The sequence below is a fragment of the Poecilia formosa genome, unplaced genomic scaffold (assembly GCF_000485575.1).
Source record: "Poecilia formosa unplaced genomic scaffold, Poecilia_formosa-5.1.2 Scaffold31, whole genome shotgun sequence".
Lineage (NCBI taxonomy): Eukaryota > Metazoa > Chordata > Actinopteri > Cyprinodontiformes > Poeciliidae > Poecilia > Poecilia formosa.
In genome coordinates, this window is record NW_006799970.1 from 1,382,309 (window position 1) to 1,399,811 (window position 17,503).

At 37.1% G+C, this 17,503-nt stretch overlaps 1 protein-coding gene across 6 annotated transcripts in view; it reads left to right on the plus strand.

The window, feature by feature from the left end:
• The window catches only part of grik4 (glutamate receptor, ionotropic, kainate 4), a 345,779-nt gene that overhangs the window by 184,910 nt on the left and 143,366 nt on the right, over positions 1-17,503 (plus strand). For all 6 annotated transcript variants that reach the window (XM_016670188.1, XM_007549419.2, XM_016670189.1 and 3 more), the window contains 2 exons: positions 2,666-2,830; positions 9,096-9,193. In XM_016670188.1, the coding sequence (XP_016525674.1) occupies positions 2,666-2,830; positions 9,096-9,193 (263 nt within the window). The remainder of the gene's footprint in view (positions 1-2,665; positions 2,831-9,095; positions 9,194-17,503) is intronic.

Genomic DNA, 17,503 nt, shown 5'->3' on the forward strand with positions numbered 1-17,503 from the left:
TTTAATCAGGGATTGGCCCACCTTCAGCTCCTCTAGTTTAGATGTTTGTTTAGGGGGCAATCCACATTTTTCTAAGAGTTGTATTTGTCTCACAGTATCCACACAAACTCATCCCAGACAGAAACGTCTACCTGGAGCTTGAGGACACACTACATTCAGTCGTCAATGTCTTTGGACCTTGCTTTATGCTTTAGATCACCACATCCAGCTTTTTGCATTGGACTTAGTGATGTAAGGTTTGAATATAAGTGGCTCAGCCGTGGAAACCCATTCTATGAAGCTCTCTACACTGCTGGCTGTACAAAACAGTATAGACCTCAGTTTCCTCTGACCCTTCCAAGTGAATTTCACATTTCTCTCTGCTTTGTAGCTGACTTGCTTTCACTTTGTTATAATACCACTAAAAACTGACTCTGGAATATGTAGTAGCAAAAAGAAAAATTAACAACTTTGCTCATTGCCCATGTGGCATCCTATCTGAATTCACTGAGCTCCCGAGAGCGACCCATTCTTTCACAAATGTTTGTGGAAGCAGTCTGCATTAGAAGGTATGTCTGAAATGATTGGTTCACCAGAATTCAATGATTTGTAAGAGTGAATGAATAGTTTTAGCACATTACTGTATACTGCTAATCACTCGATCATTCCTGCGTCTTTAGGAAGTCTGTGCTCCATGTTAAACATGTACCTCGTGTCTACAAACCATCCTAACGACCTTCTTTAAATCCAGCTGTGTTGAAGCATGGAATTATGTATAACAAATAGGACAGATACTCATCTGCTGCTGCTTTGATGTCGTTTTCATTATTTACTTGGCTGAGGTCTTGGCGTTCATGCAAATATCTGTTAATACCTCCTGAGGAAGTGGTTGTGTTGACATCTTTAAGTTGATCTATTCTACATTTGTTTAGGGGACGTTGAAATCTGGCTAGGGCTCTTATGAGTGCTGATCCAGCACAGGTCATAAAAAATCTTATTCTGGGTCAGACACACAGTGAAAACCATGAGACGGTTAACCGTGAGACTATTCATTTTAAATGTATGAAAGCATATGTCATTCAATTTCTTCCCAAGATTAACAACCCAGAACATGGCGGATGTTTGCTATGAATGTTTAACCAGCAGTTCAATATCTGTACTGTCAAAGGTCAGTGAATACATTCATGATGTGATCAAAATATCACAGCATGCATGCAAAAATATCACCTTAGCTTTTTAATGCCCTATGCGGTCTTATTCACATATACTTATTCACATGTATAGAGCACAAAGTACAAATAATCTCTCTATAACTTGCTTAGAAGAGCCCAGCACAAGAGACAAATTAGTTATTCTGATTGCAGTTTTACAGTATAGTAAATATTGCACCCAGAAGGAACATAAATCAAATGTGAGAGGAACACTTTTCCTCAGCACAGTTTTATGTTGCAGTGGTAAACTGATTTAATTTACTTGTAGACTCACTCTGCAAGCTACTGCACTGATTTCATGAAAGCATTAAAAAGCTGCAGGTGCTTAGGGCAGCAAACAAAAATGATGACTTATGTTGTGTTTTTAAAAATGTTATTACACTCAGGTTGTAAAATAGAAATTGGACTTGGTTTGAGGTTCTTACCATACGATAAACCTTGAATAAAGACGTGCCACATGCAACAACAAAACATATTTTTTCTCATTGCTAACAGAATAATATAACATAAGAAAGTGGCAACATGACATTAGTACTGGTAGTTAAGTTAAGCTGTCTGCACAGGTGACGAGCGTGCAGGCAGTTTTTAAAACCGTGTTCTAATAAGATTGATTGATAGTGCATTTGTAGCTTCCATTTCATTACTGAGCATGCTTTTCTAAGATTTACAAGGACACAAAGTATTATTCCATCTAGGAAAAAGAATCACAATTAATTGAAATTTAATCGAAAACCATGTATCGACAAAATAAGCAACATTTCAATTTAATTTAAGTTTAATTTATTTGCTGTTAAATTATTGAATAAAGAGACATATGAATTCCACAACAAATATATTGTTTTTAATCTGGTATTTAGGTTATTTGACTATCAAATTGGTGCCAAGTGCCATTCAGTTTTCAAGTATTTCAGGAACCTTTGACTACTAATATAATTTCTTTGAAAAAATACTTCTTTAGAAATGTGGACTGACATTTGTGTTGGAGACATCTGTACTTGCTGCAACATGTTTTGCATTGAGATGGAATAGCTTCAGAAATAGGTTAACTCCTTTTTGCAAAACTTGCACACAATAGTTGTTTCCAGCAATCCCATCAGATCGTTTTCTTTTTTGTTTGTTTCTCTTTAAACAAGAAAAGTGGCTTTGTCATCTATTGCTGCTTTTTGCAGATGCTGCTTGTGCATCAGATTTCTCAGAAATGCAATGCAAAGTTTCCTGCTTGGGACTTTTGTATCGGGAATAAAGAAAAAGTGAATAATTGTGTTGAAAATGTAAACGTATTAAAATCTATGTAACTAATAAATCAAAATTAACATGCTAAAGTCCCCAGCTTGATGCACCTGTGCACCACTGGAGCACCTGGTGAGGCAGGTCCCACTCCTTCAAGTCAATAAAAAAAATCTGATTTGTATTGTAAGTGTAGAGAATGTATCTTTCAATTTTTATTTGTTGTATTTTTACTTTGTTCTTGCCAGCTGCCATTCTTGATGATCCTATGGAGTGCAGCAGGGGAGAGCGTTTAGCCATCACGCTGGCCAAAAATAACATCAACAGGAGCAGCAACCGCTCTACAACAGGCAAGCTGGAGGTGGACATCTTTGAATTGCTAAGAGACAGTGAATATGAGATGGGGGAGACAAGTAAGTGTCTTTGATCAGTGCAGTAAACATAAAAAACATGTCTTCATGTATGTTGATTTTTGTCGTCCTTGTTTATAGTGCTGTTAAATAGTATTTGTTCCCTTAAATATGTACTGGGTTTTTTTTTTGTCACACTTCAATGTTTGGGACTCTCAGACAAATTTTACTATAAAATAACCTGAATAATTACACAAATACATCCTTTATATGATATATGAATTTTAGTCCACTGTGCTTTGCATATATTTTTTTAAATTAACCATATTGAAGGGTTTCCAAGCAAGAATGCCCTGCATCACAAAAAGGATTTAAGTTTGGACTTTGACTAGGCCACTCCACAAAACCTTTAATTTGCTTTTATTTTGACCCACTCAAAGATAGATTCATGCTTCCATCCCTTAAGTATCACACTGCTAAATGCTGTTAGTTTCTTCCGTAGGTTTTATATTTTCTTTTTTCTTTTGTTAACTGCCAGATGAGTCATTGATGTTCTCCTGGAGTAACTTCAATATGTCAGCAATTCCTGGGAAGTTTGCCTCTGTTCTGTGTTATCTCTGTTTGTGCATAATCAGGTATCACTGCTGTGGTTCCCTCAAATCCCAAAGCTTCACAAACAGTGAAGGAAATTTGAGAATTTCCTTCTCAAATTGATAGATGTCACTGGCCGCCTCTCATCTGTTCTTGAGTTTTGTTAGATCAAGGGAAACTTTTTTAAGGTATTTCGACCTTCTTTATTTGGTCAGAGATGTTCTATTAAATTTTCCTTTTGAATTTCCGGGCCTGGCAATAAGTACAAAAAGCTTTTAAAAATTGCTTTTCATGAAATCTACGTCTGAGAATGGTATTTTGATTCACTGAAGTTATCTCTGACATTAAAATCTGTTTGATGATCTGAAACATTTAACATTGACAAATAAGGAAATATGTCAGTGGCAAATATCTCACAGCACTCTTAGTGTGGGCTTTGTTCTGTCAAATCTGAGAAAAAAGACAGGGTGATACATATGAAATGTGTTGCGTCCAGTGACCAACTGCTCCAGAAGAGTAGCAAAAATAAAGCTAAAAACTATAGAAAAACTAAATATACGTTGACATCTTTTCACCACCCACTTCATGTTCTCACCTCTACTAAAGGTCATCTAATGAGACTGTATTTTGAGCAAAAATAGAAGTTGAAATTATAGCATGTTGCACAAACTTAAAGTCTGTGTTTTCTCATTTATTGGCAACTGTAAAGTTTTAGTTGTTTATTTTGCATGTTTTCTGCATCAAAATAGTTAATTGTGAGACAATATAGTAAAGGATATAAGTAAGCAGAGAGTGAACTTGTCTCCAAAAAAACATTCAATCAATGAATTAAAGTTCTTTTTGTGCAACACTTACTCAGATACTAAGAATAAACAATTCTGTATTTGAGGGAAAAAAACAAAGTATTGTGACAATGTTGACACTTGCAAACCCATACAAATAGTCCAAAGGATTCAAACAAATGGATTTCATCATGATGCCACCCTGATTAAATAAAGTAAATTAAGCGATTTTCAATAATTTCAGATACCCATTTTGTTGAGCAAAGCTACTTTTGGAGCATGTAGGAAACCAGCTTCTTCATGAGATTTGGCTGAAATTCTGGGACAGGAGCGTAAAGTGAAAGTGGAATCAACAGCACAATTATTTAAAGCAAGATTGCCATGAAAATTGTAAAACTAAATGAGAGCACATTTACACTCACCAAATGTTTTAAGTGATTGATGCTTTTTACTTGTTGTAGCTGATAACTGGAAAATGGTTTCCTCAAACCTCAAGTTTTATTGTTTGACCTTTTTAAATTTTTATTGAAAACACTTAAAAAATCAATTTAGCACAGTGTGTATATTTAGAAAACGGCAAATTTTCTAAACAAACAGTCGCCACAAAAGGCGGAGAAATTGATTTTCAGTGGGATATAGTGGAACAAACATGAAAGATTCAGTGGAGCTGCTTCCATAAAAACAAAGAGTCATTTACTAGAGAAGCAGACAACTTTTATGTTTTCTGTCTGAATAAAGACTAACAAGCCTAAATGTTCCTGTTTTTCTGTGTGTACAGCAGCATCTGTTCCTGTGTGCAGCCTAGATATTGTTATAGTACAAATCCTTTGTGTGTGTGATTAGGGCCAGGAATTGGATTTGGGTTGGATCAGTGGCCACAGTTATTGTAGATGGAAATATCAAGCAAGGACCACTTCCTCGCTCACATAAACAGACACACTTAGGAGTGCTTCTAATATTGTACATATTTTATCATATTCAGTTGAAAATAAAAAGTTTATCAAACACATTTTTCAAGTAATCAAAATAATATCTTTAGAAAAATGCTGAGATGAAGTCTAAACAAGATTTTTGGTGAGGAACCCCCTCTATTGTATTACTCCTCAGGTTCTCATCAATGAGAATTTAGACTATATTACCAAAAAGTATTCGGTCGAGTCTCTTCACACACATAGATACTGGAGTTATGTCATCATCTTGATTAAATTGGCTTTAATCATGTCAGCTACCCGTTACTCCCAAAACACATTGTTCCAGAAAGGCCTTTCACAAAGATAAAGAGTGTGTTCATTGCACTTTTATTTTTAAACCATTCTTTCAGAAGTGTCTTGATGTGTGTAGAAGGGGACCCAATCGCAGCAGATGTAGGATGTTGTGGATGTTTTAATGAAGAAAATCAACTTACAAAAATCCAGGGTACAAGAAAATCCAAAAACACAAAGCAAACTGGAGACACGAGGGAACAACAGGTAATCCAGGCAGGGTAACATGGGTAGTGACGAGATGGACTGGCAAGTTGTGAGTAAAATAGAGGAGCTTAAATACCTGGAAGTAGCAAGTGGAACAATGGACCTAGATAGATGAAATAGCTGATTGCAGGTGTAGCTGAAAATACTTCTACTAAAGAAACAGTAAGACTAATGAAAACCTGATACACTAGGAGAGAAAAGGCATTACAGAAAATGACAGATGGATCCATGTCCATCTGTCCAAAGGAAGATGGACATGGATCCAGACATAACAGAACTAAACCAAAGGTAACCAGATAAGAATAGCTAGAAACACCACGGGAGGAAGCTAGAAGGACTAACTAAGAAATAACTTAACTGGAACCACAAAAGAAAGGCATACCTAGACTCAGACATGTCAGAATAATTGAATCTAGGGTGATGAAATAACTAAGAAATAAACATAACTAGAAACACTACAGGGAGACTGAAATAAGGAATAACTAAAGGGATTACAGAAAAATATTCTAACTATAATCACTACAGAAAACTGGACATAGACTCAGACATACACGAATAACAGAACCTAAGGTAACTAAAGAATAAACCTAACTAGAAACACTATGAAGGACTAAAAATAAGGAAAGCAATAACAAGACAATTCTAATCACAAAAAATAAATAAATACATTGTTTATTTAAATTGTGATGTTTGTTTATAGATAATAAAAATGCAAAACTCAGTGTCTCAGAAAGTTACAGTATTAAATTAATAAAAACGTTAATTTTCCAGCAGTGCTGTTGGGTCTGGTGAGTCTCATCAGCTTAGCTCTGGTTTGCACTTCCACAGCGGCGTTTTGTCGGCAGGCGGCCAGACTTGGTGAAGCGGTGTATCTTAGCTGTGGATCAATAATAAGCTGCCATTTCTTTTCCCTTGGTGGGGTGGCAAATGGTGTTGCTGATGGCAATCTCCAGGAACCTGGAACTACAAGGTTCCTTTTGCAGAATTCTAAATAAACCATAATCGTATTTTGTGCACTGAGGTCCTGGATACACTAACTGTTGCCAGTATTTCTAGAGCCACAGCTCCATGGACTTCCCAATAAGTGTATCAGAATAAAAACTCTTTGAATTAGATGTTGGATTCTAACCAACCATTGTAACCAAGGTTAACATAGTGTATCGTTGAGTCAGTAGTTTTCATAGCAGCCTCTCCTATGTTCATTCCTTCATGGCTGGATGTCCAGCAAACAATATAGTTGGGCCTTTTGTCAGAAAACTGCCAAACCCAACTTTATCCTTTTGATTGAGAGATGGAGAGATAATTAGACACTCTGGAGAAAATGTCTTCACTGCTCTCATCTCCAGTGGCAGCATGTTTTAAACCACTTAGATGTTTTATGTTGCACTTGATTGAAGGTCATATTATACTGTTCTTGAGCTGATCTGAAGACCACATAAAGTGTGGAAATCTGTAGCTATTAAGTCTGTTGAAATTAATGGAGCTCTGCGCACCATTTCTTCATCTGCTGACCCTGCTCTGTAATTTACACAGTCCACTTTGCGACTGACGTGCTCATGATGCCAGTCACCTCCACTTTGTTTTAATACAGTAGACTGTGAAGTATTTGGTAATATCACAACTAAACTTGCTGTACAGATGGCACCCAGTCATGGTGTCACAACGGATTCCACCGAGCACCTGAGAATGAACCCCGTCTTTCACAAGCATTTGTAGCTGCAGTCTGCATGACTTTGTGTTGAATTTTATACCCTTGAGGCAGTGAAAGCATTTGCAACACTGGAATTCAATTATTTAAATCGATGAACAAAAACCTTTCACGTTAAGCTACATTTTTAACAAAAACATTGAGTTTCACATAAAAAAATTTATTCTTCAATTTTTTTAAAATAAAAAATAAAAACATCCAAATTATAGTCCTAGAAATCAATGCTGATAACTTTCATAGACAAAATGTTTGTGCTAATTTTTCATAACGTTGTGTGAGAGGTGGGATGCATTCCACACAGATCATAAATGCTGTGTCTAAGCCATTGCCTATGTGGTGTTCCAAGTGAGCTGAATCAATGCATAAAGCTAAACTTTTTGCTGCCGTGTACTGATTAAACTATAACCTTTATGAGCTCGACATCAACCTCGTTGCAACCAGGCGTTCTCATGGGGGCCAAAACTCCATCCTGACAATGCAAAATATATTTTCCAAAGTTCTTGTGAGGATGAAATTTACATCTTGCACAATGAATACAAACATGGCGCATATTGGTGTATGACATCCTTGTTACATTTGGTTATTGCACTTTGGATATGCTGCAGATGACCTTATCTTTGAGGTCAAATTGATCCCATAAATAATAGCAGGCTTAAAAATGTATGGAAAATAGATGTTAGAAAAAGGGTCCATGTCCACTTTTTAATTAGTTGTATAAAATAAAAGTACAAGAGCCAGTTTGTACACTTAGTCACAATTTCAAAACAAACAGCAGCATCTTGGCTTGCAGCCAAATCAATCCACTCTATGTTTCAATGAAGCTGCACAGACAGGTGCAGATATTTTTATGTGTGCATGCCAAGAGAAGAGGATCATACATATGCATGTTGTTCTGCAGCAGTTAAGTCATGTGTCATGCTGTAGTTCCCACGGGTGACTGAAAGAACAATTATTAATAATTTGATTCTCTGTCTCTTCAGCCCTAAAGAAGTTTACCCACTTTCGCACACATGGCTGATAATTGCTTCTCTTTTGCCCCAGTAACCAACACAAAACTACCAGGACTTACACACACCTGGCACACACACAAGAGCGGCACAGTTCTGTGCTTTCCCCCAGCTCCACACCACAGTCAGCAGTGTTTTAATTATAAAGCAGGGATTATAAGCTGACAAGAAACACCATTCTGTGTTCCAGTTTGAAAGATGAAAGCATGTGTACACAAGAGAGGAGTAAAACTCATTTTCACTAAAATGTTTCTGTCAAAAGATATGTTTTCAACCCCAAAGGTAAAGCCTTTAAATCAGTCCTTGTAAATGTAGAATTCAGAGAACAAGACAAGATGTGTGCCACTTTTGGGGATATTATTCCATTCATGTGCAAATATTCAAATACCAGATTTCAGCTTTTAAGCCTCCAGATATTGCTATTTCTGTCTCTGTGCCTTTCTTGGCGTCTGTCACTCTGTTGATCTGTGTCTCTTTCAGTTTCTATGTTTTCTGTCTCCATATGTGAGCACATATCGCATTAATATCAATCCTTCCTACAAGATTAGCTTGCGACAGATTGACATAGATCTGGGGACATGTCTTTGTCCATATTCATATAGCAGGAAATTCCCTTTAGGCATTCGAGCAAGCCTGTCTCTACCTGTTTGTTTAGAGCTTGTAACAGTTTCCTTGAGTATCTGTTCAAATATGACCAAAAGCTTTATTAGATACATTTCCCTGCTACCTAATTCTAAAATTCTCACCCTATGTGTCTCTGTTTCCTTTTAGTGTGCCAGATAATGTCTAAAGGGGTTGTGGCAGTCCTCGGCCCATCTGCCAGTCCAGCTTCTAACTCCATCATCAGCAATATATGTGGAGAGAAAGAGGTGAGTCCCTGCACCCTACGGGCTTGTAGCCCGCGCTCACAGCTTGACCACAAATAAGAGCTTGGAAAAATAGAGCTGCTCATTAGCAGCTATGCATTTTTTTTTATTTTTTTTTCTGGTAGAATGAGGAGGAATGAAATGCAAGCTGCTGGTAAAATGGTAAAACACTTAATGATATCATAAGTTTCCACTCTAGTCCTAGTTGTATCAAAGCACTGCTGGACATTTCAGTTATGATTTTCCTCTTATTAGGTTGGAGCAGTTTGGTCCCCAGAGGACGTTGCTTATTTACAAAGAGAAGTTATGTTTTTACTTCTGTTTGATGTGTATTTATTCCAATAAATCACATGTAATGAGAACAAAGTAGCTGCATGAAGCTGTTTGCTGCTTTGTCAAAATAAAAACAAAGGGGGATTTTGATGTATTTGTAAGATACAAAAGGCATGTTTTCTTATCTGAACAGAACAAAAAAATGGTTAGAAATGTGGCTTTTAAACTTAAATTGTGAATGCTGGCTAAACATAAAGGCCTTTTACTCTGACAGATTTTTTTTTCAGATTTGATGGTAATATAAAGCTATACAGTAGAGGTACAATCAGCGAATTCATGTACTCATTTACTTTTGCGAAATGTACCTGTAAATTTAACTGTAAATTTCTTGTGTCTAAGCACATAAGCAGTAAAACAAAATAGCCTGTGTTTTATAAACAATAAGTAATTTGATGTTAAAAGATGAGTGTTTTTTTCTTTTTTTCTGCTAACGAACTACCATAAAGTATAAACCAGATTTTTTACTTCTGTCTAGAATTTCTGTTTTATAATATATTTACCACCAATGACAAAAAAAAAAAAATACACCAAATACACAATTCTTGTCAAGTACTAAGTATTTTAAGTTAAGTAATATTTCAAAGGAGCAGAATAAATCTTATATGTCTTTTGAACAGTAACAATAGTTGTTGTTAATCTGTTGCTAAGAGACGAGCGTGTTTTCTGGTATCCAAGTGCCATGATGTAAACATCTGATTTTTACTTTTGTAAATTTCTTGTGTCTAAGCAGATAAGCAGTAATTCAAAAGACCTTATGTTTTATAAACAATTATTAATTTAGTGTTAAGAGATGAACGTTTTTTGTCTGGTAATGAACTGCCACCAAGTATAAATCAGAATTTTACCTTTGTGTTGAATATCCGTTTATAATATATTTACCCCCAATGACAAAAAATAAAATGTTCACCTTTCCACCAAATGCACAATTCTTGTTATGTAGTAAGTTGCTAATATAGTTTAAGTTAAGTAATATTTCAAAAGAGCAGAAGAAATCTTATGTTTTTGAACAATAACAATATTTGTTGTTAATCTGTTGCTAAGAGATGAGTAAGTTTTCTGGTAACCAAGTACCATGACGTAAACTTCTGATTCAGAAGACAGTGCACAGTAGCAGTAGCCTTTTCCCTAATATAAGCTTTTTAGCTATTTTGTATATTTATTAGCCATAATTACCAAATTGGCTAGTTTTAGCTTATACACTAAGTTTAACATGCTGAATGGAGTAAGTCCATGTTACTCAACATGCTTGTGACTCTCCACATGCTATTGAATACATTGCAGCTTATTTTAGCATTGATGCTAATTTTTAGCATCAGAACGTTGGGTTCCAACTGACGAGCACACTTTGGCAGGCCCCGGTTAAATTTCTTGAGAAATATTCTAGTTCCTCATTTAGTGTGCAGGTGTAGGATATTTGATTCTGCAGGGATTCACAAAGTTTAGCAATCTCCTTTATTTTTTGCAGTTGTGTTTGTTGTTCGCTATTTCTGTACCGGATTATAAGCATAAATTGCATAAAACGCGTAGATATCCAGTCCTGCAGTGAAGAACAATTTGTATTTTGTTAAAATCAGGTCACAGTTCTCATACTGTGAACCCAAATATAGCAATTGTGAAAGTGATTAAAGTGACTGAAGGTCGTGGTTGTGGAAGTCATTATCTGAATTTGCTCTCCCTAAAATTTTTTACTGCATAAGAGAGGAATCATGTTTGAGATGTTGTGTCTAATTCAAGTGATGTGGATGTTTTTAAACTACCTCTGTCTATTGTTAATTGTCATTGAATGTTCCACTCTATGAACTGATTCATTCAAAGATGAACTGAAATGACTGAAGTTTAACCAGCTCCCAACAGAACAGAGATTCTGGGCAATCCTGGTCCTCGAGGTCCGGTGTCCTGCAACTCTTAGATGTCTCCCTGATCCAACACACTTGAATCCAACAGCTGAATCACCTCTTAAATGCAGTCAAATACTCCAGAGTCCTGCTAATGACCTCATTATTTGACTCAGGTGAGTTGAAGTAGAGTCGCATCTAAAAGTTGCAGGAGACCGGCCCTCAAGGCCTGCAGGCTAACCCAGGGGTGGGCCTGGAGTTGCCCACCCCTGGGTTAGCTTCTTAACGAAGTTAATTCATTTGAGTTCTGTTAAGTAAAAACAAATTCTCTGTTTGAATATTTCACACTCGTGCCTTCTACTTTTTAACACATCAGAATTTTAAGAGGTGCTTAATACGGTTTTATTTGATAAGAGAAAACAGATAAATGCTCCCCTCCACCCCCCTTAAGAACCTAAAACTAATTGCATAGACAACACCTGTTAATCCCAATGTTGAAATTGTTCCTGCCTTTACAAAGTTTGAAATGTTTGGTGCGAATTTTAAGTAGTATTCAGACACTTTATGATACAACACAGATAGTGAGCCACATTATAATGAAGAAATCGGTAAGAAAGAAAGAAATCTGAATGAATGTGACAGGAAGTTCTTTTATTTTGAAGACCTGGAAGTCCTTCTGTGATAATGCCGTCGTTACACAGAGAGAAAAATTATGTTTATGGGAATTTAAGTATGTTTTGCTATGAAATTATCCAAAATCAGTTATTGCTGAACTCAGTTTTATGGCTATCTATGTTGCTATTGTTAAAGATTATATCTAACATGACAAGATTGCTACAGCCTACAATCCACAAACATCCCTTTCAAAAAAAAAAAAAAAAAAAAGAAAATTAATGCCACCCTTCAACAGGTGTGAATGCATCAGAGCTGCGGTTTGTGGTTTATTTACTGACGTAGTTTCACACCTACATATCAGGCAAAGATTTTCCATGAGACTTATGTCTTAAATCTTATTTCTGAGACTTTAATGTGACCCATATGACGCTATAAGATAAAGCTTACTCTATTAGTCCACAGAGAAGCTGTCCTTTTCTTCCTGTGTGGATCTGATCCTGACATGACTGCAGTAGTAACAGGCTTCCAAATAAAACCTTCTTCCCTACAGTATCGTTTGCTGCAATGAAGCCTAATGAGACATCAGCCTGCTATAGTGGGAGACAGACCAGGACTCCCTGTTGCTAAAAACCTCTGGTGGCTCTGAGTGAGGGGACTTGCTGCTTTGAAATACTGACTGCCATATCACCACATCATAACGTCGACATCATAAAAGAAAAATCCAACAAAGAGGAGCTAATATGCGACCAGAAGGTTTAGTTTCCCCACACTTCCTTAAATTTCATTCTCGCATATCTGTTCTTATTGTAAACGAAAGGGGTAATCGTCAGGATTAACATAATGCTGGGAAGCTCAGCCAGTCATGTCCTTTTCTGAGGGAAAGTGACAGGATTATAAGATTTGCTGTTGTCGGAGTAAATTAATCTTTGTATTTTTCATGTTTAACATGACATTAAGCAGAGATTTTCAGCAGCACTGACACTGGAGCTGTACTCAACTCCACTTAAGTTAACAGTAGATAAATATTATTTGTACTGCAGTCACAGGGAAAGTAATGCAGCGAATTATCACACAAACCTTGACAGCTTCATAGAAACACATTGCTGAGTTTATGATTGGTCAGGTCGTAGTGTTTTACTTTATCCTTATCGCTCTTGGCGATGATACGAGGACTTTTTCAGAGGAGTGTAAACGCTTCAGTTTGAGTTGTGCTGTTGAGTTCATCACCCAGTCCCTGTATGTATGTTGCTGGTACTTTTTCCTAATCCCTGCTTTGTTTAACCACACGTTAAGCCCTTTTCAATGACACTTGTGTTATTTAAAATTTCAATCAGAGCTGTCTAACAGAAATAGCAGTACTTGATTTTCGTCTTCTCTTTTAATAAAAAAAAAAAGTGCAGTCAACTTTTAATTGAGAGTAGAAAGTTTGAGCAACTGTTTATTCTGTCGCTGTACATCAAGTATGAATTAAGTGCTCCAACTTGAAGAACTTTCTGGGCAGATATGTTACAGAAAAGGTGCTACCTAAAACTTTCAGCCCTCATGGCAAATATGTTTTTTTTTTGTTTGTAAAGTTTATAATTGTTTTGGTATTTGCTGTAAGAGTTTTTTAATAACTTTTATTAAAAAAAAAGTTTTATTACATATTTGTTAAAACTGTCACTATGTCTCGACAGTATAATACAAGACAGATAGTTTCTTAAAAAATAAATAAATAAAAAATCTCCGCCAGCTCTTTGTGGTTCTACAGCCATCTGCAGGATTACACCACTCGGTCAGAAACAACAAATCAGAACCAGGAGGAGGGTCTTAGCGCTGTCAATCAACTTTGTGCTCAAACCCTCCCCTTTCCTCTCTCCTTTGCTGCAGCTCTTTCCCCACAACAAAGCCTGCTGTGAATATACAGGCTAGTAAGTATGGCCACTGATAAACTGCAGATAAACTGTTTTAAATGTAACAAGAAGTTGTTTCCCTGCCGTCAGCACAGCAGCAGCAAACCGGAAATCTTAAGCAGCCCATACATGAGTGGGATTGGCAATGCTAAGACCTTCTTCCTGGCTCTAATTGGTTGTAACTTTGGGAAAGCTTTGCTTCCTCTGGTCTGAATGCGGAGAAAATGATGGATCGATTAAGTCATCAGTTATTTAATTCAGAAATCCCAGGAGAAATGTCACACCATCTCTAAGGAAGCTGACAATTGTTTATTGGAGCTTCAAGCAAGAAATAATCCTAAGCATATCTCAAAGCCCACCAAGGCTCAAGAAAATGTCCTGGAAGTGACCGTCGTTGTCGACTCTCTGGCACTGTACTGAAAATCTCTGGTAGGATTTGGAGAAGACAGTTGCAGCATGCAAACCCAAGATCATCAATGAAATGGAGGCTCTGTCCTTGAGGAGAAGACTAAGATTTCTCAGAAATGTTGCCAAAAGCCAGAGTCTGGCAGTGAATTGCATTTGAAAAAGGTCATAACAGAAAAAGTGTACTCTAGTAAGTGGTAAAGATGTTTTTTTTATTCAGAGGCTGAGTAATGCAATACTCGTTGTAGGTGGTATTTTATGTTTAACTTGAATAAAACAATATTGTGTTGAGCTATTTACGTTGTCCTTGTTTAATCTGTTGACTACAAACAGCTATTGTTAGCAACCTAAATAATGTGGACCACTACTCACTTTCACTTGATTTTAAAGGATAACTTTGTCCTGAATTGTTTGGAAGGAAAACAATTCTTTGGCACATTGACCTTCTTAAGCTAAAGTTTGGAGCCCATTACTCTTCCCGTCAACTTTGACATTTTTTTTTATTATTATTGGACGTTTTGTAGTATTCACATGTCAGACAGAGCTGTAAATGTTTGTCATCACTGAGAAGGTCCTTTTGCAACGTGTGCCGTCTATTTTCTCTGCTCTTTTGAAAACTGTTGAGCTGTAAAATGGCTTGCAGTATCAAAGCGTGAAATAGGTTGATGTGACACATTTATCACCTCAAAATACCATCAAGCTAGATTTAGTTTAAGAGATTAGAAGGAAGATCTATAAGATAATGCACTGAATCTTGTGATACAAATGCTCAGATTATTTTTGGACATGTAATTTCCCAGACACTAGACAGCAGATTGTCATATCGTGGACCAACATCATTTTCTTGGGTAAACTTTGATTTACTGTGGTTTGCTGCCATTTTGTGTCTGCATTGAATATGGTGGTGGGGAATTGTTTGATGAAATTTAAATTTGAAAAAATCATTTTTCAAACTTAATATCCATCTCAATTGTTTCTTTTCTCATTATCCGTTTGAAGTGGAAAACATTTTAAATCTAATTCTGTCCAGGGTAAAATAATTTTTGTCTTTGTTTCTGGATCCTGAACGTGAAGGAGTGTCAGGTAGCAGCTTATCCATAATGTGTGGTCCAAATGGACATGCATGTCTTGGTCAACAGATAATTTACAAGGAAAGACAAATGCTGGTCTCATGTTACTTCTGCAACCTAACCAGGACTACATCTACCGTGTTTCCCCGAAAGTAAGACAGTGTCTTACTTTCTTTTTATCCCCAAAAGCCCCACTACGTCTTACTTTCGGGGTATGTCTTATATTGGAAAAAAATTGTCGAATTTTTTGTTTTAACCATAAAATTAACATTTATTAACAACTTGAACAGTATTGTAAACAGTTTTACAAAACAGTTTTATAAAAGGAAGTGGAGAGGGGGACGGCGCGGTGACGTATGGAGAGGGGGACAGCGCAGGCGTGGGCAGGAGGCGGCGCTCATTTGGATCAGACTGAGGCGGCAGACGCGGTGACGTATGGAGGGGGGACGGCGCAGGCGTGGGCAGGAGGCGGCGCTCAGCTAGATGAGAGGTGTTTCCCCGAAAAGTAAGACATATGTCTTACTTTCGGGGTACGGCTTATATTAGCCGACCCCCCTGAAACCCCCGATACGTCTTACAATCGGGGGTGTCTTACTATCGGGGAAACACGGTAGCTCTCAGTGCTCCAAGTAGTCACACGTCTTCGTCCTCTTAAGCTTCTTGTGAGGTAATGAAAGTGGTGTTGCTGTTTGTTGCTTGACAGTGTTGCAGACTGACACTGACACTGAGTGTCCAGATAAACACCAAGCTGTTTTATCTCACTGTTAGGCTCCCCAGCTCATGCTTAAGGTGTGGAAATCAGGATGATTATTGTTTAGTCATGGCCCTCTGTTTAGCAAAGAAGATTATCATAGCCTCCCCACTTCCCCCCCTCTGATAAATCTATCTACAGTGACCAATGTATTTCAAAGCAGAGGGAAGAGGGGTCTGTATTTTTATTATGATATTAATACTAATTAATATTAATGGATACTTATGAAGAGCAATATTACCTTATTGATTTTCTGTTACATTAAAAGCGTCTGAATGATTCACTGCTCCTCACATTCACCTCTTCCTCGCCTATTCTGTCACTGGCTGCACAGATTGTGGCTTAATATTAAGCGTTCCCTGTAACTGGTCGAATTAGCTGCCAGTAAACATGGAGAGCAGCCATCATCATGTCCATAATGATAACGCACCAATGACATCGCCCCTATTTATTGGACCAGAAGTGACGGGGTGAGGGACTGCTGCACAGAATAAAATCAAGCTAGTGAGAGAAACATGGCCAGGTTTTAATCCACTCTACAGTGATATTTCACCGTTATACCGAGGTGAAAATTAAAGAGCCTTGGTATCTCGATGTCATATTCACAAAGGTGTCCATCGGTCATGTATTGATTCACTGCACTGTTAGGTGTTTTTAACTGATTTCTTTATTAGATTAGATTCACCAGCTTTGCCATTGCCACCAATCACAGAGAACCCCTGGTACTAACAGAGCTACTTGAACAGGGCAGAAGTAACAGAAGGTTCATCATGCAGGAAAATTTAACATCGAGAAAATGTTTCCCTGCTGAGCAAGAAAGCGTTGAGCTGCAGTCATGAAGGGCAAAGTCATCTTTAATGAGTTGCAACACTATTAAAATTCAGCTTTATTCAGTAGCACAACAGAGAAATCAGCAGTCCACTGGGAAATAATGTAAATCTTTATTCTATGCGCAGTAGCCAAATAGTGTGCAGCAGGCCTTTGAGGACTGTTTGGGTGGGGGGAAAGTAAATCAGAAAGAGCAAAGCTAACCAGAAAACTGAACTTGTTTTAAGTCATATTTCACAACAATGCAGATGGCAGCAATCGGTTCAGCAGAGAGGACCTTCTCTGCATCTATGAATTGTGCAGGTGTAAGATCACTTAAAGGTATAGCTAACATCTCAGCAGACCCCACACAAACACAAACTAAACAAAGCTTTAAAATGCTTTTTGCAAAAAATAAAAAAGATAAGGTCACCACATTTTCCTCCAGTAGGTGTTTTCTTTGATGAACACAATAAACACTTTATAGCCTGAGTAGTTAGCTACTCTGCTGTGAAACTAAACAGTCATATATTTGCACTAACTCAATATGCCTTTTTTTCTTTTTATATAAAAAAGGTTGTAAATACACATGCATGTACTTAATT